The 20,116-nt window shown below is 38.0% G+C and overlaps 2 protein-coding genes across 9 annotated transcripts in view; one reads left to right on the plus strand and one right to left on the minus strand.

Annotated features, from left to right (window-relative positions):
• LOC114517560 (triple functional domain protein-like) overlaps positions 1-20,116 on the plus strand; it is a 58,365-nt gene that overhangs the window by 30,645 nt on the left and 7,604 nt on the right. For 6 of the 8 annotated variants that reach the window (XM_028537333.1, XM_028537336.1, XM_028537338.1 and 3 more), the window contains 32 exons: positions 3,989-4,387; positions 4,476-4,607; positions 4,933-5,127; positions 6,169-6,332; positions 6,568-6,634; positions 6,717-6,823; positions 6,965-7,124; positions 7,448-7,540; positions 7,686-7,727; positions 7,812-7,889; positions 7,966-8,001; positions 8,310-8,456; positions 8,611-8,712; positions 8,840-8,927; positions 9,185-9,227; positions 9,671-9,728; positions 13,008-13,278; positions 16,188-16,323; positions 16,399-16,507; positions 16,707-16,784; positions 16,876-17,174; positions 17,251-17,317; positions 17,415-17,518; positions 17,612-17,681; positions 17,779-17,961; positions 18,063-18,113; positions 18,269-18,346; positions 18,523-18,702; positions 18,859-19,033; positions 19,247-19,303; positions 19,669-19,726; positions 19,802-19,913. In XM_028537333.1, coding sequence (XP_028393134.1) covers positions 3,989-4,387; positions 4,476-4,607; positions 4,933-5,127; positions 6,169-6,332; positions 6,568-6,634; positions 6,717-6,823; positions 6,965-7,124; positions 7,448-7,540; positions 7,686-7,727; positions 7,812-7,889; positions 7,966-8,001; positions 8,310-8,456; positions 8,611-8,712; positions 8,840-8,927; positions 9,185-9,227; positions 9,671-9,728; positions 13,008-13,278; positions 16,188-16,323; positions 16,399-16,507; positions 16,707-16,784; positions 16,876-17,174; positions 17,251-17,317; positions 17,415-17,518; positions 17,612-17,681; positions 17,779-17,961; positions 18,063-18,113; positions 18,269-18,346; positions 18,523-18,702; positions 18,859-19,033; positions 19,247-19,303; positions 19,669-19,726; positions 19,802-19,913 — 3,939 coding nt within the window. The remainder of the gene's footprint in view (positions 1-3,988; positions 4,388-4,475; positions 4,608-4,932; positions 5,128-6,168; positions 6,333-6,567; positions 6,635-6,716; positions 6,824-6,964; positions 7,125-7,447; positions 7,541-7,685; positions 7,728-7,811; positions 7,890-7,965; positions 8,002-8,309; positions 8,457-8,610; positions 8,713-8,839; positions 8,928-9,184; positions 9,228-9,670; positions 9,729-13,007; positions 13,279-16,187; positions 16,324-16,398; positions 16,508-16,706; positions 16,785-16,875; positions 17,175-17,250; positions 17,318-17,414; positions 17,519-17,611; positions 17,682-17,778; positions 17,962-18,062; positions 18,114-18,268; positions 18,347-18,522; positions 18,703-18,858; positions 19,034-19,246; positions 19,304-19,668; positions 19,727-19,801; positions 19,914-20,116) is intronic. The other 2 variants (XM_028537334.1, XM_028537335.1) reach the window with 2 other exon arrangements.
• On the minus strand, positions 505-2,341 carry LOC114517561. Its single transcript, XM_028537341.1, has 3 exons — positions 1,903-2,341; positions 1,340-1,813; positions 505-1,251 (listed from the first exon to the last, which is right to left on the minus strand). Exons 1-3 carry the CDS (start codon positions 2,029-2,031, stop codon positions 700-702), a joined length of 1,155 nt encoding a protein of 384 aa, XP_028393142.1. The 5' UTR covers positions 2,032-2,341; the 3' UTR covers positions 505-699.

Raw genomic sequence — 20,116 nt, forward strand, 5'->3', positions numbered from 1 at the left:
GAGTACTTTGGCTACCAGCGTGCCCAAGGACGAAGAAGTGACAACCCATCAGCTGCAGAATTTGGCTATAATGACCTAAGAATTGCCACCTTGCGAGATGTTGCACCCAAATCAATTGAGGGGAATGTATCAGGACGGCATTCCGGAAAGAAAAGTAAGTGGTGCAATGTGAGCGATGAGCAGCTGCCCAAGAGAATAGTAAAAAAGAAGAAACCATTAACTGATTGACACTAATATTTCAGACAATACATATACAGGCTGCATCACCCCCTCCCTATTGAAATAGAGCTTTGTTGAAATTTAAGTGCATGAGTAACACAAATTAAGGTCTTACTTTCAATTTTAGGCATCTGTGGGTTTAGAATAATAATACTATCTGTCACAGACTAGCAAAATGTGCTGACTGCCTAATAAAGAGTGTTGTTTTTTTCAAATTGCATCTTTAATATACATAAGAATACATATGGGAAGCTTTTATTTTCATGAGTAACTTCATTGAGTTCACTATTTTTTGTAATGTGATGTCACAGCCTCTTTTAAATATTGCATACTGTAGCTGTACTGAAAGCAATTTTTATGAACTAATAATGTACAATAATGATCTTCGAGAAACCTTGTAAACTTAATAATTATATAGAGTATCAAATCACCATTTATTCAACCTTTAACCTCAAATGTGCTAGATTACTTATGACATAATTACAAGCATACTTCACTGGCTTTCTTCAGGTCCTTTCGTAGAGCTTTAGTTTTCTGAGTACGTTGACTCAGTTTATACTTATTTACAATATCTTTAGCCAATGAAAAAGATCTGACAGTAACATATAGTTTCACTACATTTTCCAAACATAAACATTGACATTCTTTTGAAATTTGTACAGAACAGTTTTGAATGATATTGTTCCATAAGCTTTTAACAAGAGGGGAAGTTAATACTTCATTAACTATAATGTCTACTGGAAGAAAAGTAACCTTGTCTTTATTTGTACTCTTTCTGAATGCCAACTCAGCAACCTCTGCAATCCTAACAATCCATTCATGGGGTGCCCAAAGTCCACCTCTTGATAAAGATGAAATATATTCATTCCTCTCTGTTTCCTGTCTCATTGATGACATTAAAGCTTGAATTTCTTTGTTGCGGGCGGAGTTGCTTCTGGAACAATTTTTGCTCTTTTGGTAAAATGATCGTATCACATAACCAGTAAGGTAAGATAATGGTCCATATTCATGAGGTAATAGGGACATCTCCTCCTAAAATTTAGTCAACAAGTAAATCAAAAAAGGTTATCAGGACTGGCAAAATACTTGTGATTTTAACAATCTAAAATAAGAACTATACCTTTGATATTCCTTGGTCATCTTGACCTTTCTCTAGGAATCCAATCAGGCGTTGGGGAAGATGGATTAACATAAGAAAAACTATTTTCTGTTCTCCATAAGGATGAAAGAATTTTTTCCAGTTGGCATATGAATTTCCATAAAACTCTGTAAGAAATTTGTCTTGATTTCTCTTCCTTTTAAATTTCAGTAAGAGTTGATTGACAAAGCTGACAAATAAATCAGTTGGAGAAAGCTTGAATATTTCTGCTGTTTGTTCCTCTTTATAAAGTTTTTCGTCAACCAAATGTCGACCGATGTCGCGGATAATAGAGCACACGTTTTCCACTGATAACACATTTTTCTCAATTTTAGATGAAGATGAACTCTCACCCACTTGTTCGACGTGTTTACTCCGCTGGTGCTTCGTTAAGCCACCTTTCGATTTGCAAACTTTCTCGCAGAAGTTGCAAGGAAACTGCTTCTTTCCTTCTACCTGGAGGGAAAGGTGTAATAACAATTAAGGTTTTAGTAATACTAACGGTATGAAGTGTAACTACCGTATGACTATACCATTTCTATTACCTCTTCAAGCGAGTGTTCAACTTCGGACTGAACCTCCTCAATATCCATCTCGAGAAGTGCCATAGTTTGCTCGAAGTCGGAGCAAAGGCTAACAGGAAACTCGGATTCGTACTCATCATCTATATCCATGTTTCCAATACGTAAAAGCTGAGTTTTATTGTGTCTATTCGAAGAGTATCGCTGTCTGAAGGTTCACTAAATATACTTGTGACTTGAAATATGATAGCTGGCACCCCGTCGATACTATATACAGCGGAAGCAGCTGGACCAATAGCACATAAAAAGGTCTCAAACGTTGCCTTTCGCATAAGTAAAGTACGACAAAAATGCAATATTTATGAAATCGTTGTAAAACTATCGAAAAAATCCAAATTTTCTGATCGGCAACATAAAATTATACTACAAAATTAAAATGTATGCACCTTGACTGTCACGTGATGTCTTTCTTCGAGTTCAAGTATCGAATAGTCACGTGTCACTTTGAAGTTTGCCGGTCTTCCAAACCCTATGGTTACGGTCGTGTGTGATCTGTCATGTTTCTTAACCGTGCGAGAGAACGATGCTCAACATCGATCTTATGTTTTTGCCTTTGAGCTTAGCGTGTTCTTTGAATTGAGCCGAAATGTCAAATGCGTCTCAGAATATATAAAGCCCTTTGATTTGTATTGTTTTTCTTTTGAACGTGTACTCTTGTACAAAATGGTTATAAGCAAGTGCAAGTGTAAGCAGCTACTACGGTGGCCAGTGTATTTTTGTTGTTTGCGTTGGCTGTAGAATACAGTATAATATTGTTTGACATGCGCTGTCTCAACACCGAGGGTGGAAATGTCTGAAAATTAAACTTCTATGAATTCTCATCAACTCTATAAAACTATACTCTCTGAATTTTTCGCAAGAACTCTCTGAATTTCCCGCGAGAACTCTATAGAATGCAGTATAATATTGTTTGACATGCGCTGTCTCAACACCGAGGGTGGCAATGTCTGAAAATTAAACCTCTATGAATTCTCATCAACTCTTTAAAACTACTCTCTTAATTTTCCGCGAGAACTCTTTGAATTTTCCGCGAGAACTCTCTGAATTTTCCGCGAGAACGCTCTGAATTTTCCGCGAGAACGCTCTGAAGTTCTGCTCGACTACCCAGCTTATTATAATTAAATTCTTATCGTTCAAAGCAAAATGCAAATATATTCAGGGAACTGTGTCTACACACGTTTGACAACTGTCGTGTTCAGGAACAAAACAGCAGTTTTTAATTTGACGAGTGGGCACATGAAAATTTGATGTACATTTTAATGGGGTAAATAATTTAATTTAAGAACATTTCCTGAATAACTTTAACACCATCGCACATCCCATCGCAACGTCTGCATCATGATAAGAGAAAGCTGTGGACTATCTTCTGTCTATAAACAAAACAAACGGACAACATCTTACAGATGTATCTGTTCTGGAACAATTCTGAATTCTTTCTAGTTCCTAGAGGTCCAGTAAGGACCATCTCTTATTGATCCAGTGATACTACGGGAAGAAACCTAAGCTAAACTAACTTTATTTATACTGGAGAGCCCTATCAGTTCTAAACTGTTCTTCTTAGATGTCCAGTAAGGATCATCTCTTATTGATCCAGTGTTACTACAGGAGAAAACCTAAACTAAACTAACTTTATTTATACTGGATAGCTCTATCAGTTCTAAACTGTTCTTCCTAGAAGTCCAGTAAGAATCATCTCTTATTGATCCAGTGTTACTACAGGAGGAAACCTAACTAAACTAACTTTATTTATACTGGATAGCTCTATCATTTCTAAACTGTTCTTCCTAGAAGTCCAGTAAGAATCATCTCTTATTGATCCAGTGATACTACGGGAGGAAACCTAAACTAAACTAACTTTATTTATACTGGATAGCTCTATCAGTTCTAAACTTTTCTTCTTTGAAGTCCAGTAAGGAATATCACTTATTGATCCAGTGACACTACGGGAAGAAACCTAAGCTAAACTAACTTTATTTATACTGGATAGTTCTATAAGTTCTGAACTGTTTTTCCAATAAATAATTGCCTCGGTATTCTTCTTTACTAACAGGTCAGCAGCCTGCTTCAGAAAGTGTTGAAAGATTACAAAATCGGCGATGATCCTTGTGCGCAGTACTCCGAACTGGAGTTGCGCGATCGATGCAGCGTGATTACGTCATTACTGGAGAACCACGCGCGGGAACGCGAGGAGATTGCGAAAGGCCACGAAGCGGTGTACGGTTACGCAGACGCTTTCCTTAAGAACGTCTCGCCGACCACTGAGAATGGCGGAAATCTTGCCGCGGGCTTACCCAATGACGCAAACAAGGAAAAAATGGAACAGCAGGTGAAAGAAATTTCAGAGTTGATCCGAGGACAAAAGAAATTTGCGCTGGATCTTTGGAATGTGAAGAATACCGTTCTAGGGCAGTGCAAGGAATTCCTGGACTTTGAAAGTAGTGCTAAACAGGTACAACACAGTTTGTGTCACGGAAAACCAAGTACACAAAGTGTTCTGTTGGACAAAAATTTAATATTATCTTGTTTGTTTCTTCAAGGCCTTGGAATGGATTCACGATCAGGGAGAGTTTTATTTGTCATCGAACGCAACGATCCCGGACAATGAAGACGAGGCGAAGCAGCGTTACGAGGAACATCAAAAATTCACTGAAATGTCAGAGGTATATGAGGTGACTGCCGTGATTTTTTACCTTGGGCTGCCTGTGTTTGTACGCGCGCGCATTCATTCAATGGTTGCAACCGTCCAGTCCCATAACCACCACGTAACATGGTGAATGCAATTAATTATTGCAGCAAATCACTTTGTTGTAGTAAATATATTTTATACATAAATTTAAGCAACGATCTCTTAGAAATCGTCAGCCATATTTGACGATGTTGGGAAAGAAATATATGAAAGTCAATGAATGACTTCACAGCTATATTTTCCTCTTCAAACACCCTCGACTAACACTCAATATCTACCTTTTCTAACGTGCATTCTGGATGTTTCAGGAGATCAGAGAAAAGGTGAAGTGCTTGCTTCAGGATGCTGACGAACTGTACAAGCAGTCGTGTTTCCATAGTGACGGCATCACGCAATGGGCGACAGCGGTCGATAAAAGATTCAAAGATTTCACGAGTCGCATGACGAAATATCTGAATCAACTCGAGTCCAAACTGGGTTTCCCCATCACGAAATATAGCGAGGTAAATATATGAGAACATCACCATCGGATAAACTTACTTTTTTGGTCACACAAGCTAAAAAAATTTTATCCCAAATACTAGCGATAACAAGGAGGAATTTTGTTTTAAACTATTTCGTTCAGTCAAAGCCAATCAGAACGCCTAAATTTTAAATACTTCATGTAAAATGGTATATATTGTACTCTCTATAAAAATTTATGCATTCTGATTGGGTTATTGAAAATGTAAACAAACTTTCTGATTGGTCTAAAACGAAATTCCCTCTTTTTACTAACGATACTTTTTCCCGAGTATATACAAATTCTTACCTTCTCGAAGATTAGAGTTGCTTCACACACCTACTTCGAGTCAATGCTAAGAGCCGATATTTGTGAATTCACTTTATTGTATCTCTTGTGAGATTCACGAATTCGGTCCTAAGCGGAAGTTAAACAACGAGAATGACCAGTTTGTGATAACCAGTTGCGGTATATTTCATCACTGCATGGTTTCCAAGCTAGCAAACCTGCGCGTGAGGCGAATGATACAAAAAGTTAATAAAGTTATTGTCTAACTTCAAACAAAGAGTCTTTGCATTTTCAAATTACTAGTACCAGTATCCGCAATTGATATTTTAATTATATAATCAAATTGTACTCGACGATATTAGAACCTGTGGTTTATTTTGTCGATTTAACACGTATTCTTCTCATAAGAAAATTTTGTTTCGCGAACCTGTATGGCTCCTGTCAGGGTAATTGCTGTTCGACTTTTGTAATAGCTAGAAGAGATTGGAATCGTTTGTAACTGAAGGTCACGAGGATTAATAATAGACCCAACTTCCTGTCGAAACAACTTCGTTCAAAACACTGAAGTTTTTGCGGTATAGTCTTTCTGAAGCGGTTTAACACGATTCAAAGCGTGTTTCACTGGTAAAGGTTTCCAGCAAGTTTCGATCTCGATTTTGCTTTTATTTCTATGTGTAATAGGACATTGTATTAATTTGACTACTGTATTATACTCAATCATTTACTGTAACTGGTTTTGTGTTTACTTACACAGAATGACGAGGAAATGCCGGATGTTTCGGTCTTGTCACAAGCTCAACAACATCCACAGAGCCTCGCGATACGTGAAAAGACGCTCAACTTACGAGAACTCTCTAAAGACAGCGGTATTCACGAGCTCATGGAAGAGGAAAAGAGGAAATCTGCAAGAAGGAAAGAGTGAGTGCTTTCATTTTCTTGCAAATGCTTTAACCTTTGTCTCTTCTCCTGTCCATCGTATTTATAAAATGTTCTTGGCGTCCAGGGAAGGATATTTCGTAGCATTTGACGTACATGGGTCATTGTTCATCAAGTGGTTATGATCACCTTTTCATGAACTAAATTTTCGTGGATTTTTTTAGTCAGAGTAAATCCCTAGAATGATTTAGAATGATCTAGAATGATTTTTCTTCAGGTTCATTATGAACGAATTGCTTCACACTGAAAGAACTTATGTGGCTGATTTGAAATGTATTATTCAGGTAAGCTACTGTAGTTTTGTTTTAATACATGAAGAACCCGGGTGGAAACTTGGTTCTTATTTAATATTTTTTTGCGTTGCAGAATTATATGGAAGTGATGTCTACAAACCCGAATGTACCTCAAGGTCTGGTTGGAAAAGAAGATGTTGTCTTTGGTAACATCAAAGAGATCTACGAATTTCATCAAAGGTTAGTAAATTTGTCTGTAGAATTGGTCGATATTTTGCAAACTTTGAATGAGTGTCAAGGATCAGGTCAGGTGCATGAGTGAACAGTTTCCATTCTGGCGAGACGTTTTGCGTCAAACAAATCGCGTGCTCTCCGTTACAGCGTGTTCCTGAATGCTTTGGAGAAATACGAGACCCATCCAGAAGATGTTGGAGAATGCTTTGCAGAAAAAGCAGAGGAATTTAAGATGTACGTGTTCTACTGCAAAAATAAAACGTTATCAAACAACCTGCTCATCGAACATGGAGCGACGTTTTTCTCGGTAAGTCTTTGCAGGGTATTGTCCAGTGTCTTGTAAAAAGCATAGCCTTGGTACTTGAGCTTGGGATAAGGGGAATCTTTCTCTATGAATCAGCTGTTAACGGTGTGGGAAAGACGACTGATTCAGCTCTCAGTCTCTAATAGACCTTTTTCATAATGACGTCAAACGCGGAAAGTCTAATGTTGCACGAAGTTTGATTGGCTCGACAGTTTTGTGGAGCCAATTAAATTTCGTGTAATATCAGACTTCCCGCGTTTGACGTCATTATAAGAAAGGTCTATTGTCAGTTCTTTTCTGATCACAAGAGTTTTCGTTTTCCCCAGGATCTGCAAGCGTCGTACAATCATGGTCTCTCCATTGCTGCTTATCTCATTAAACCCGTTCAGAGAATAACAAAATATCAACTCTTGCTTAAGGTTTGTACCACGCTTTTTACATAGTGAGAAAGGGACGGGGGGGAGGAGAGGGGTGGCAAGATGAATGATTCGAAACGTGAAAGAGGTAGCTAGAATATCTTGTATATAGCGACTCTTACAAATGGAAATCATTTTTCCCTGGTAGGATCTGTTGACGTGTTGTGAAGGTTCAGAAACAAGTCTCGAGGTACTTGATGCTTTTGGGTTTAAATTGCTATCGTCTTCTGTGTAGTTTTTACATTTCCACGGTAAATTCCAATCCTGTTTTCAGGCTGGCCTTGAAGTCATGTTGAGCGTTCCTCGACAAGCCAACGATGAAATGTCCATTAGTTTGATTCGAGGGTTTGATGTAAGTTTGCATTTTCATTTTTGATGATAATCTTGGTGAATGTTTTAGTCTAACATTCGTGCTTTTCTCATTTCAGGAACATATGCATTGTTTGGGAAGAATTCTCTTACAGGTACATTCAATACCTGTTCGGAAGTTATTTCAAAGCACGTATAGGTGCACGCACGTCAAGCTATCCTAAACGTCTGTTCACACGATCCAATTTTGTCGGGTCCAATTCACTTTTGAAAGATGTTTTATAGTCTGTTGGCTTGCAGTGTATATGGGCAGCAAATCGACTAAAGCAATGCAGTACTGCTTTATCAATAACAAACTACATTCCATACGTCAGAAGTGAATTGGATCCGACAAAGTTGGATCGTGTGAACGTGCCTTAAGCGATGAATCTAACCCGTGCATTACCTTCGCTTGCTGCTGTAGGACGTCTTCTTCATGTGGGATGCCAAGTTATTACGACGAAAAGGCAAAGAGAGACATCTATTTTTGTTCCAACAAGGTCTTCTTGTTACAAAAGAAGTGAAAGACGTTGACGGAAAAGTCGTATACTTGTTCAAGTATAAGCTGAAGGTAGAGATGAAAAAAATTTAAGTAAAAAAATTTAAGTAAAAAATGTACCTAAATTCTCCCTTTATATTAAATGCAGTCCATTCTGTCAAAATTGTTTAAATTATCTTACTTGTTAAACTCGTAAAAGTTGAATTTTTTGTTGTGAAATATCTAGTGTTCAGAACTTGGCGTGACTGAGCACATTGCCGAAGACGGATGTAAGTTTGCGATATGGACTGGACTGCCACCTAACAATGACGATAGGAAGATACTTAAGGTAATATGTGTGTGTTGGCTCGTGCGACCCATGAAGACTTCATGTCTCATTTCATGAAGACATCGACCTTGAATGGACTTTAGTCACGTTTATCTTCTAATCCTGTGTTTATTTTCTACTACTTCAGGCGAACACACTGGATGTGAAACAAAACTGGGTAAAACAACTACGTAGTCTTCAACAACAATTTCAATTTGGCGTTTTAAGAAGCAGAAGTGAGTTGTCACACATTTTAAACTTTCTGAAATTTTAAACTTCATTTTTCATTGCGAGTTTGGTTTGTTGTATGAACTGTCGCTGCATTCACAGCTAGGAAATTATTCCAGTATTGTATGTCAGTTTTCTGAACAAGTTTGAATCTTTGTGATATTGAAGAATATCTTCTGCCCGCGTGAATTCACTGAAAAATAGCATATGTGAACACGTAGTGATCTACAAACACGTTTGTGACATTTGCTGTGTATTCTTTTAGCCATGTCGACCTGTTCAAAAGGCGCTTGGAAAAATCCTGACAGGTATTTGTCCTTTTCAACAAACGTTATGCATGGAAAGAGTTTCGGTTTCGACTCTCTGACCTGAATTCAAACGACCACATGTTTGACACAGTAAAATACTAGGGAAGCATGGAATCTGTGAGCGGGTTTATGTTTGAGACTGCACAATTTATGAACGTGCAAAGGATGTGTCGTGTATTAATTTCACCATGAAACATGGCGTATAACGTCATGTGACGTCATGCCTAAATTGAATATTCTTACCACGGGGGGATGCACTAAATTTTTAGCATTTCATGCCTCACACAATGCAAAATTGTCGGTGTTGATTTCATCGTCTAGTCATTCTTCAGCTAGAGATGAAGGTAGTCTGTGTACAGAATGCGATAACTCGAGGCGTATTCTGTAGCAAGATGAATACAAAGCTTTAAAGATATGTTATACGCGTTTCTTTGTCACTGTAGAGAAAGCGGTGTCGTGGATGACGACCGTGTGTCCTGGGATTTCGAGTATGGAGATAAGGTATTGTTTTGTACGTTTACAATATTAGTAAGCTTTAGTTAGCAGTGACTACGAGATTTGCCATTTCAATCCTGCGGGATTCCCGGTGCTGTTTGCTCACGCCATCTGACGAAACTCTTAATCCTCGTTTTCGAGGACGAAATTGATCAGGAAACTCAAAAGCTCCAGGATTACGAGTTTTGCGTGATGGCGTAGCAAATAACATGCGTAATCACGTAGACCCTCACTGCCACTCGAAAACTATGATTGTTGAGTTGATAGAAGCTGGGAAAACTACGTGCGTCTAATCTTTAGGCCACGTTTTTCAACTCCTTCAGCTAAGAGTTCCTAGGGTCGGTCTGCGTTTCAAGCACTAAGGAGAAGTTGACGTATCTTAGAGCTTATAAGTGATTAAAACATTCTCTCTCACACCTAAAAAAATGCAGATATGCCTAGTTATCAAAGCCTTATCCGACGATATATGTCGACGATGGGTTGGCACGCCGAATGGTTTCCTTATAACCCCTCGACATCGCTGCGAAACGTCAACATATACACGATAGCAAAGACCCGTGTTGTGTAATTGATCGTAGTAGATCGTAGCTCACTTTCGTTTTCTTATATTTCACCTTCTGCATGGGCATTTTCGGAAAGCGAAATATTGGCATAATAACTAGTAAGACATATTTCCATGCGCTCGCTCAAACGTTGATTTACAGCGCGATCCGGTGGCCCATTGAACTGTCAATTTTCGGCCCGTCTTTTGACAATCGTGTTATGTGGATATGCAAAATCCATTTATCAGCTTGATGCAGGTAAACAAATTAATATTATAACCGCCCAAACGAGGGCTAATGTCGATTAAGTTATTACGAACACATTTATAAAGGCGACATTTCCGCGGCAAATTCTCTGTAAACAAGTTGCATTTCACGAGTTGAAATCTCCGATCCAATTCCGTGCACATCTTGTTTCTATTAATAAGCTCACGAATGCACTTAATTGATCTTTTTCATGCAAGAAGTACCAGATTAGCAGGGGGTGATGTTTAATTTTTTATTCGCAACGTTCTCGCCTGATTTTTGAAACCCAATATACCAAATAAACTCTGGGTAACAACAATAAGAAAAGCTTTTCAATACGATTGACTCAGTGCTCGTGAAATCAAAAGCATGAAGAATCGTTTACGTCGCTCCATCGGTGGCTACGATTCCTTAATCATTGTTGATGTCACAACAATACTAGTCTATCATCGATACAATTTGTCAGACAAAGTGAACGTTTTATTTACGGCGTGTATTTGTGCAACGAAAAATACAAATAGCATAGGGCTATTATTAGCTATTAACTCTGCTTTTTTACTATTGTTACGGCCCGTCTACCTAATTCCGGTTTTGTTGGCGACCTAGCTTACGATGGGAAAAAATGATGAGAAATAATTATTTCCGTGTATATTAAAACCATTTTCAACGATACCTAGGAATGGTGAATTTCATATTTAGTGAATCCAAAAAGCGATACTATTTCACGGACACTTTGTAGTCCTAATTGAAACATTTCAAGCTAATTTACGATGCGGTTGCAATTAGCCGAAATTCTCTTTAACTAGCTTATCACATATCCGCCATGTAGTATATACATCCAGTAGTTCCTGCAAGTAGGGCGTGTTTTGTAAAAGTAATTTACTCTCGTAGATTCTTATCATAAATTCATTGCAACGATGATTAAGAAACGTTAATTGAATTCCTTGCCTACATGATGACGCCACACCCAATGGTAGTGGGGAGTATATAATGAGCTCGTTTTATATAAATCTGTGGTCAATCTTCGATGTTACACAATCTTTGCCATCAGACACATTATTTGACAAGCAGTTCGTGCCCTGAAGGATGAAATCTATAAGGGGAAAAAAACGGGTTGTTGTAACCTGTGGCTATAGGCGAGACTCGAATCATTATGGGCGGTCACAGCGTTCTTGACCTTTGAATATTTCAAATAGAGCAATGAAATCTCAATAAACATGTTTGCTTTGCTTTGTGCGAGTTTTAATTGAAAATTAAATTCACGTTAATTTCCACAGAGACGAACGATGATACGATGTCTCGAGGGGGCTTATAGTCGCATTCAATCGCCGCACAAACGTTTGAACTAAACTGAGCCACCTGGAATTGATAACAAGAATAGTAGACTCATGACGACTTCAGCGCTTGTCATTGAGAACGTGCAGACTTAATCCCATTTCGAAATCATCCTAGAGATATGGAATATCATTTATCTTCGACTATTTTCGAAATGTGTGGACAAGGGGAATGATAAATTATGAATGCGTTTATTTTTCGCAGGGTTTAAGTCGAGATTAATTTCCTTGCTTAACTGTAATACGACTGGCTGTCTATAGAAGTTATTTATACAAATCAGTTTGATATATTTGGCAATTGTTATCTACTTAAAGAAATCAACAAATTTCAAAACACCGATGTCTTTTATGTTAGAGAAGATTAATTAAAGTCGTATCCGTTTGAAATATTTCGTTTGAGATGATTATCTTTATAAACATTTTATCACAACGCTAGGAAAACAATTCCGAACGGTACAGTAATGGCCAGTTTCTATCGAAAATCTAACGAAAATATCTTCGCAGTGGCCGTTCGCTTCCGAACGAAATGTTATTAACATCCGAGAACTACAACACAATAATCAAATCGAAAAAATCTTGAGAAATGTCCGTAAGACCGAATTAGGCCGAGGTTTAACCTCCGTCTCATCGCGGTTCGTCCTCGGTCTGACTTCGGTTCAACCGCGATCAGACCGAGGTTTGACCGAGGTTTTTGTTAGGTTATTGCTGGACAGTACTGTATATGAATACAAGAAGGAAGAGGTCTTTAAATTCCAGCGCAGCCTCTTCTGAACACAGCTACACCCCAGTGTTGATTGAACCATTTAGAGATAACTTTGCCTTGAGAATGTGAATTGTTGTGGGGCATAAAAAAGGAATCCCCGAAAAATTAGCGCTTTTTCGAACAGCTCGGTTCTTCAACGCAATCAATTCTAGAAATTTATTACACAAATATCTTCTTTCACGCGTATTTATAAGGCCTCGTCCACACGATGCGAAAGAATATTTCAAGAATTATCGATCAACTTGCAGTCTTTTTGTTTTCCGGTCTTCTCGTATTACGAGCTTCCCGCTGCGATAGTTTTTTGTGCTCAATGCAATGATTAATGCACGACTATGACATGGCAAGTGGATGCATAATTACTGACCAAGCCTTGTATTCAAATTGTTTTGAATTTCTGTAGGCTTGTGACGAGGGTTCTGCGACGGAGGTAACATATTACAGCGTGGAAAACTACACGAGATTAGCCGAAGACGAGATATCTGTGAGAAAAGGACAATTCGTCGAAGTCCTCGAGAGTCCAGCGAACAACTCGCGATGGAGAATACGGTTTATAAATCCCGAAACTGAGCCACAGATTCAAGAAGGTTGGGTTCCGTCAGACGTGTTGAGAAGACAAGAAGAACCGAGGAGAATTCGTCGCAATTCGGACGGCTCCTTATGCAGTAGCGAAGGTAAGACAAAACCTTTAATTTGTGTTTAGTTTTCATTCATCTGTGAGTATGTATACACAGGTGTTCTCATTTTCTTGTATAATGGCTTTGAAATAGGACGTACAGATATTACGTAATTCGTATTGAATCTTCAGCTCAATACAAATGCTGAATAGTAGAGTATTGCCTTGTTTACAATTTGAAACTTACCATCGCGATATTGGTCTTTATATATCAACGTCGTGTCATTAAGATCATGTTACTTATTGTGTTTCATCGTTGCGCTGTTGCTGTTTGCCATAACGGCTTCGAGGTATCTACACTTTTCACATCTGTGAGGCCATACTGGAATCATGCATTCAGGGATTAATGGTGCTTCTTTTCGCCATTTGAGATCTGCTGGAATGTACGTCAAAATTCCCCAAATAATTTTACTCAAAAATCCGGTTAACACGTTGCTATATCAGCGATCGTGATGTTATCGGGTTTAGACGGATGCTTTATGAGAAACTCTCGCCGAGCGAGTCGAAGCACGATATGAATGTGCAATAAACAGCAGTTAACATTGATCTAAACCTGAACTTCACCACAGTTATGTAAAACAAACCTTACGTTTCAAATATCGCTATAAATCTATGCTAATGTTGTGAAATTGTTAAGAGTGCATGCATTTAATATTCTGTCGAGCCCTAATGAATTGCGAAGGACATTTTAAAACGTTAATCTGTTGATTGAAATCTATGCTGAGTTTAGGATAAGACGCAACAAGAATTAGGCCCCTGCAGTTTCTCTTTATTTCATTTCATGGGTTTTAATTAATAAAATGCTATAATTAAATAGTCGAAGTGAAAAAAAAACAGGGCGTAAAAACCTGTTGGTTAACTTGCAGGTCACCATTTACGTTAGGGCATTGCTGTCGTTTTTCACCAGTTTATGTGACACTCATCATGCAACACAAGGTTCCGCATAGTTCAGCAATTGCGTTCTATTCTAGCTGTGACCTTTTTGCCTTGTATTAATCTGGCATAATGATTTTCCTAAGTTTCCTCCATTCATCAACGTATAGTTCACGCAAACAAATAGCTTACTGACAGCTTATAATAGTTGTTTTGTCTAAAAGTGAAGGGTTTTTAAGATCAAGTTATATCGACCCTTTGGCTATTGGCATTGCCTCGTCGTGAGCAGTTCGGTTCGGATTGTTTACAAAAATAATGAAAATTGTTTTGTCTGACTTAAGCGTTTCCGGTGAATTTCAACAAGTTTTTGTGAGGTTTTTGAATTTTTTGTGTGTAAATAAACAGGTATATAGACACGTATATGGTATTGCAACTGCAGAGTCATGCAGTCATTTGATTTGTACGGAAAACTAAGTAAATTATGACATGTATACACATGCAGACGTGATTATCAAAACTGTGACACCTGTTTAGCACCGTAAAGTATTTTTTAAAGTTTGTATTTTGGGACAGCTGTTTTACCGTTTGACCTCACGGCATCAACCAAGCCTCACTTTGCTTTTCTTTATGTATCGTATTTTCACTATTTTGGGCAGAATATTTTCTTTAAAAACAAAATGTTATACGGTTTTATATGCCGATTTACATATGTGCGAGTGATGGACATTAAATGTGGTATAACAACTGACTAAAGTAAATATATAAAAATAAAAAAATGTCTCGAAGACGCTGTAACACGCTGCTCCTTGGTTATAATACAATTGTCATCAACAAATCTTTGATTGATAATCAACCGGTGTATATTTTCTTCCATAACAGGCCTTGCGAAATAATAGTCGTGCATTGAAGCAGAAAATGAACAGTTCATATTTGTTTCGTATTGAAACTAGAAATAGCGGGAGAAATGGAACGAAATTACAGCAAAACAATTTAGCAATGGCCCGGCTTTTGTTGTTTATAAACTCGTAACAGTTTATCGACGGGACATCACATTGTCAACTGCAATTAAAATCTCGTCACGTGAATACTTTGCAATGCTTTAATAAGCTAAACTTTTAATAAGCTTTTATTCAAACCGTTTCGAGCACCGTATATACTTGCTAATCAGCTAATTTTTTAGAGTCAAACGGCCATATTTCACCCTTCTAGGCGTCGCGGTCCGTTAACACATTTTAATATATATTGCATTAAGTTTTTTGCATTTTTTACATAACGTTTCAAGTTTCGAACTTCCATCATCCATCTCCAAACTATTTCCTCACTAAGCATTGACGTTTGCAAATAAAAAATAGTCATGAATCTCCCTGCTTTGTCAAATTACCATTTGCTAACGCATGCTGTGTCACGCAAAACAATATTTCTTACGTCTAAGTCACATTCCGGGCAATTTTCCCTACAATGAGTGTTTTTGAAACGACCAGCATATTTAATTGCACCTATACAACATATAAAACGTAGTTGGCAGTTTCCATGATTGTTACTCACGTAGCTTTTTGACTCGCAAAGAAAAAGCATATATACATCAGTCAAAGACAATCCAGCGCTTCCTGTATATCTGTTTCAGTTTACGCTCGCAAAGTTTACAGCCATTCATTTGTGAACTAAACAATTCCTATGGTGTATAATCATGAAAACAGTTAAACAATGTTTACCGGCGTGGAATTTGCCGAGGAGACAAAGTAAGGGGATCTTTTAAAAGATGTGTAGATTTGAAAAGAAAACAAGAACTTTTATCGTGATGGATGATAAATCAAAAAGGATCATAAAAGATTAACAGACTCTCGATTGTCAGTTTGGTCATCACTTTTGAATCGTGTTACATAGTAGTTGGGTGCTTTCGATCCTCTGATGCTTAGAAAACGCTTATTCGAGGATATAATTCAACCGTTTTAAGAGCAATAGAAGCTATATTCTAAACAAAAGACCTCATCTTGTTTTGTAGGATATAACTTTACATATTCGAATATTCTTTAGATTCTAATTCGTTGTCTTCCTGCAATGACCTGAGTCCAGCTGCGTCTCTCTACAATAGCCCAGGAGTACTCAACGGAGCGACATCACCCCCCGTACGAAGGCGAGCGAAATCAACAGGACAGTTTGGTACTCTGCGGTAAGCGTAAGAAAAACCTGTTTGAGCTAGAGTTAGCCAAGCTATCATTCATCAACTTTTTTCATCTTTCGTTAGTATGAAACCTTGGAGACGAGATTCAATGAAGAAAAGTACAAAATCCCTCCAGGCCTCTCCCGTACCGCGCAACACCAGGATCTCTGGCGGAGGAAGCAAGAAGCTTCAGGTTTGTCTTTTTTTCCCCTTGCTGTTTGATCTATAGTTAAGATACCGGCCATTATCGACTAAGATCTAGCGAGATTATGGCAATGCTTAGTTTATCCTTCATCACTTGTTGTCACTGATAGATTTCTGCAGAATAAATGTGATTATCTCAATTCCGTGAAAGGTTTAACTGTTGGCTTATATGAGACGTCTTCGTTTAGGCATTACTTGGCGCTAGTGAAAATGACATCGATCTGTTAATCAAGACAAAATCACCAGCGCCAATTTCCCCACACAAGGTAAGGCAAAATTCAAACAAACTCAGGACTAAGTGGACTAAGAAAACTGGCTTTCCTCCGTCAACATTTCATTTTTTGTTTTAATTTGCAGAATGGCGGGTCCTTGGAAGAAGATCTGTCACTTCCTGAAGAGACTCACGGGCAACTGGTCGCGGAAAACGGGCGTAACGGCTCGACGGAAATAATACACGACGAGACGGAGGAAATACGACAGAGCAAAGAAAGTCTACAAAGCAAGGGAAGTTCCGAGGATTGTCTACGTGAAAGTAACGAAAGTTTATTAAACGATGAAGAGGATGACAAGGGGAATGGTGTCACTTGCGATGAGGAAGACAACAAAGATTGCGAGAGTCAGGAAGATAAGGAAGCGATTGCTCTGAAAAAAAGGATGTGAGTAAATTGATATTAAGGAACTTGTATCATGTTATATTTAGAATACCATCGATTGAGCGTCACATTTCCTTAGGTATGTCATCAAAGAACTCATTCAAACTGAACAGGATTATGTGACGGATCTTGAATCTGTCGTCGAGGTAAGTTTCAAGTTCTCTGTTTCAAATCTAAATACGAAACGCTACAAAGTGCTCAAAGGTAGCAGAGTTTCATGGCGTGTTTTTTAATCTTCTGAAGGGATACATACCAGAATTGTCGAAAGACGACGTCCCTGAAGAGTTGAAGGGAAAGGAAAGAGAAATATTTGGAAACATGAGGCAGATCCTTGAATGGCATAAAAGGTATCAATGCGGAATAAATATGCTTTCTTTGCGGTGGAATATTCATGGTTTCAACATAAACATTCTCTCACCAAAAGTCTTTATGTCATTTAGTTTCTTCTGTAAAGAGCTTGAGAAATGCGAAGACGCACCTGAACGAATTGGAACCGTTTTTCTTAAAGCCGTAAGTTTAGAAATGTACAATGTCTTATTCTCCATGGTTTGTTATGAATATGTGTAGTCATGGTATTAAATCTCTCGTAATCTTCTTAATCTCGCAGGCAAAACGTTTAGAAATGTACATTCATTACTGTCAGAAGAAGCCGAAGTCTGAAGGACTGGTTAGAGAATTTGAAGACACGTATTTCCAGGATTTAAAAACCCGTCTTGGCCACCGATTGGCTCTCTCAGACTATTTGATTAAGCCTGTTCAGAGAATCATGAAATATCAACTTTTACTGAAGGTAGTGTTCAATAGTTTTCTCTAGTACTTACCCTGTCACTCTGTCTTTTTCTGATAAAAGTATTTAGGAATAATCCTTGAAACAATTTTCTTTGTCTTTAGGATATTTTAAAATACACAGAAAGAGCCAACTTGGAGTCGACCGATCTCAAAGTAAGTTAAAAGGGATAATTTATTGGAAACAGCTCAATCGAAATTGGGCATGTTGAAGATAGTCTTTCTGCAATCATTCTATATCAAGATTCAGACTTCGTTTTATGAAAAGGGATGGTATTAGTTTAATATTTCTTTGATGTTATTTTTGATAGAGCGCTTTGGATATCATGCGAGTTATCCCGAAAAAGGCAAACGATATGATGAATGTTGGGATGTTGGAAGGATATTGTGTACGTACAGTAATCCTTTTGTTTTAAAGACCGTATGATGTTATGAAATTTCGTTTGAGAGCAAGGTGTTTGTTTCCACAAAGCTACTGCTGTGGGCAACGCCATCGCAGTGCCGAGAGGGGTACAACTAGGGTTTCTTGTGTACTCGGTTAATGATGTTCCTCGTATTCCCTCAGGGTAACATCAAGGCTCAAGGCGACCTCATCTTGCAAGATATTGTGCAAGTGGCTGATTACAAGGCGAAAACAAAGCCGGCCAAAAGACGTGTGTTTGTGTTCGAACAAATGATCATATTCAGCGAACCTTTTGAGAGAAAGAAAGATTGGACTGTCTTCATATATCGACACAGCATCAAGGTATGTTCTTACTAAACTAGTATTAAAATTAAACTTTGTTTGAGCTGAGTGAAGACGTTGAAAACTTTGTTTGACAGTTTGACCGCATGTTCTTCCACACAAAAGTCCATGTTTCTTGTTCTTCCACATGAAATAAATCATTTTCCTTACCTTCAGACCAACTTCATGGGTGTGACGGAGAATTACGGTGACGATCCATGCAAGTTCGCAATTTGGACTCACCGTAGTCCGAGTGAAATATACGTGCTGAAAACGGAAACACCAGAAGATAAATTGAAGTGGATTAAAACTTTGAAACAGTTACTGGAGCACTTAAAACAATTTGCAAATGGTATGGCAGCAAAACTAAACTACTCATTATACTGTATTTCATATGTAAAACCATTTCGCTGGTTTCCCCCGTTTATTCAGGTTACCTTCTGTGGTAACTGTGATCCACAGGATAACTGAAGCCCTAGAAAGAAGGATTGAAGAGTTCAATTTTGTCGTGTGTTATTGTTTATCTATTTTAATCTTAACTTTAAATGTGTGTTTTAAACTTCAGAAGACGATGATGATTGTTGTAATGACTCCTTAAACGAACTAAATGATTTTGACGAAGGTGGGAAATCGTAAACTGCACGTTAAAGTCTTTAACAACAAAAACTTATCTCAATAAAGTTCTTTCGTAGTATTTAATATTTAGTTGAACAAAAAAAGATAACGAAACAAGCGTATCGCTAAACAAACAAACAGACAAATCTTCCTGTAGGAAAAAATTAACAGCAAAATCCCTAATATGAACTAATGAAATTATAAACCAAAGTTAATAAATGCATTTATACATTTTAAAGACAAAAAAATCCAACATTTAAGCAACAATATTTACAAGTTTAAATTATTTAACTACTTTAACAAGTTTTTAACTGAAGAGCGCCGAAAGTTATGAGTATTTCGCTTTCCTAAATGAGAATCATTCATATTTAGCTCTGGTGAATCCTATCGAATATCAAGGTGGAAACTTTGATCCTCTAGGGATAAACAGGTGAATATTTCCTGAAGATTTGAAAACACGCCATGTTTAAACAAGCCATGTCAACTTTTGCCATAATCTTTCTAGCGTTACGACTTCAGAAGGTCAGGTCACACCACCGGCCGTTACTGAAGAGAATTCACGGAACAATCTCATTTCTCCGGCAACCGTCACGCGACGACACAGCTCCGCAAGCAAGGTGAGTTAAGAATATTTACCTTTGAGTAGATCTCCGAAATATCCCTTCTTCCTCCGTCCGCACCACAAACAGTACACAAGACACACGTTTGCAATAAATATATGTTATTTACTAGATTGGAGGTCCGTTTAGGGAAATATTTCCCGAGGTCTCAAAAAAGGCCGAGGGACGTTTTTGAGACCGAGGGAAATATTTCCCTATAC

Source organism: Dendronephthya gigantea, unplaced genomic scaffold (assembly GCF_004324835.1).
Source record: "Dendronephthya gigantea isolate DGI-Jeju-01 unplaced genomic scaffold, DenGig_1.0 000009F, whole genome shotgun sequence".
NCBI classification, from domain to species: domain Eukaryota; kingdom Metazoa; phylum Cnidaria; class Anthozoa; order Malacalcyonacea; family Nephtheidae; genus Dendronephthya; species Dendronephthya gigantea.

Coding starts and splice junctions, on each gene's coding strand:
- LOC114517561 (XM_028537341.1), bottom strand. CDS start 2,031: ATGGATATAGATGATGAGTACGAATCCGAGTTTCCTGTTAGCCTTTGC. Junction 1,814..1,902: donor TTGAACACTCGCTTGAAGAG/GTAATAGAAATG, acceptor CTTTCCCTCCAG/GTAGAAGGAAAGAAGCAGTT. Junction 1,252..1,339: donor ATGACCAAGGAATATCAAAG/GTATAGTTCTTA, acceptor ACTAAATTTTAG/GAGGAGATGTCCCTATTACC.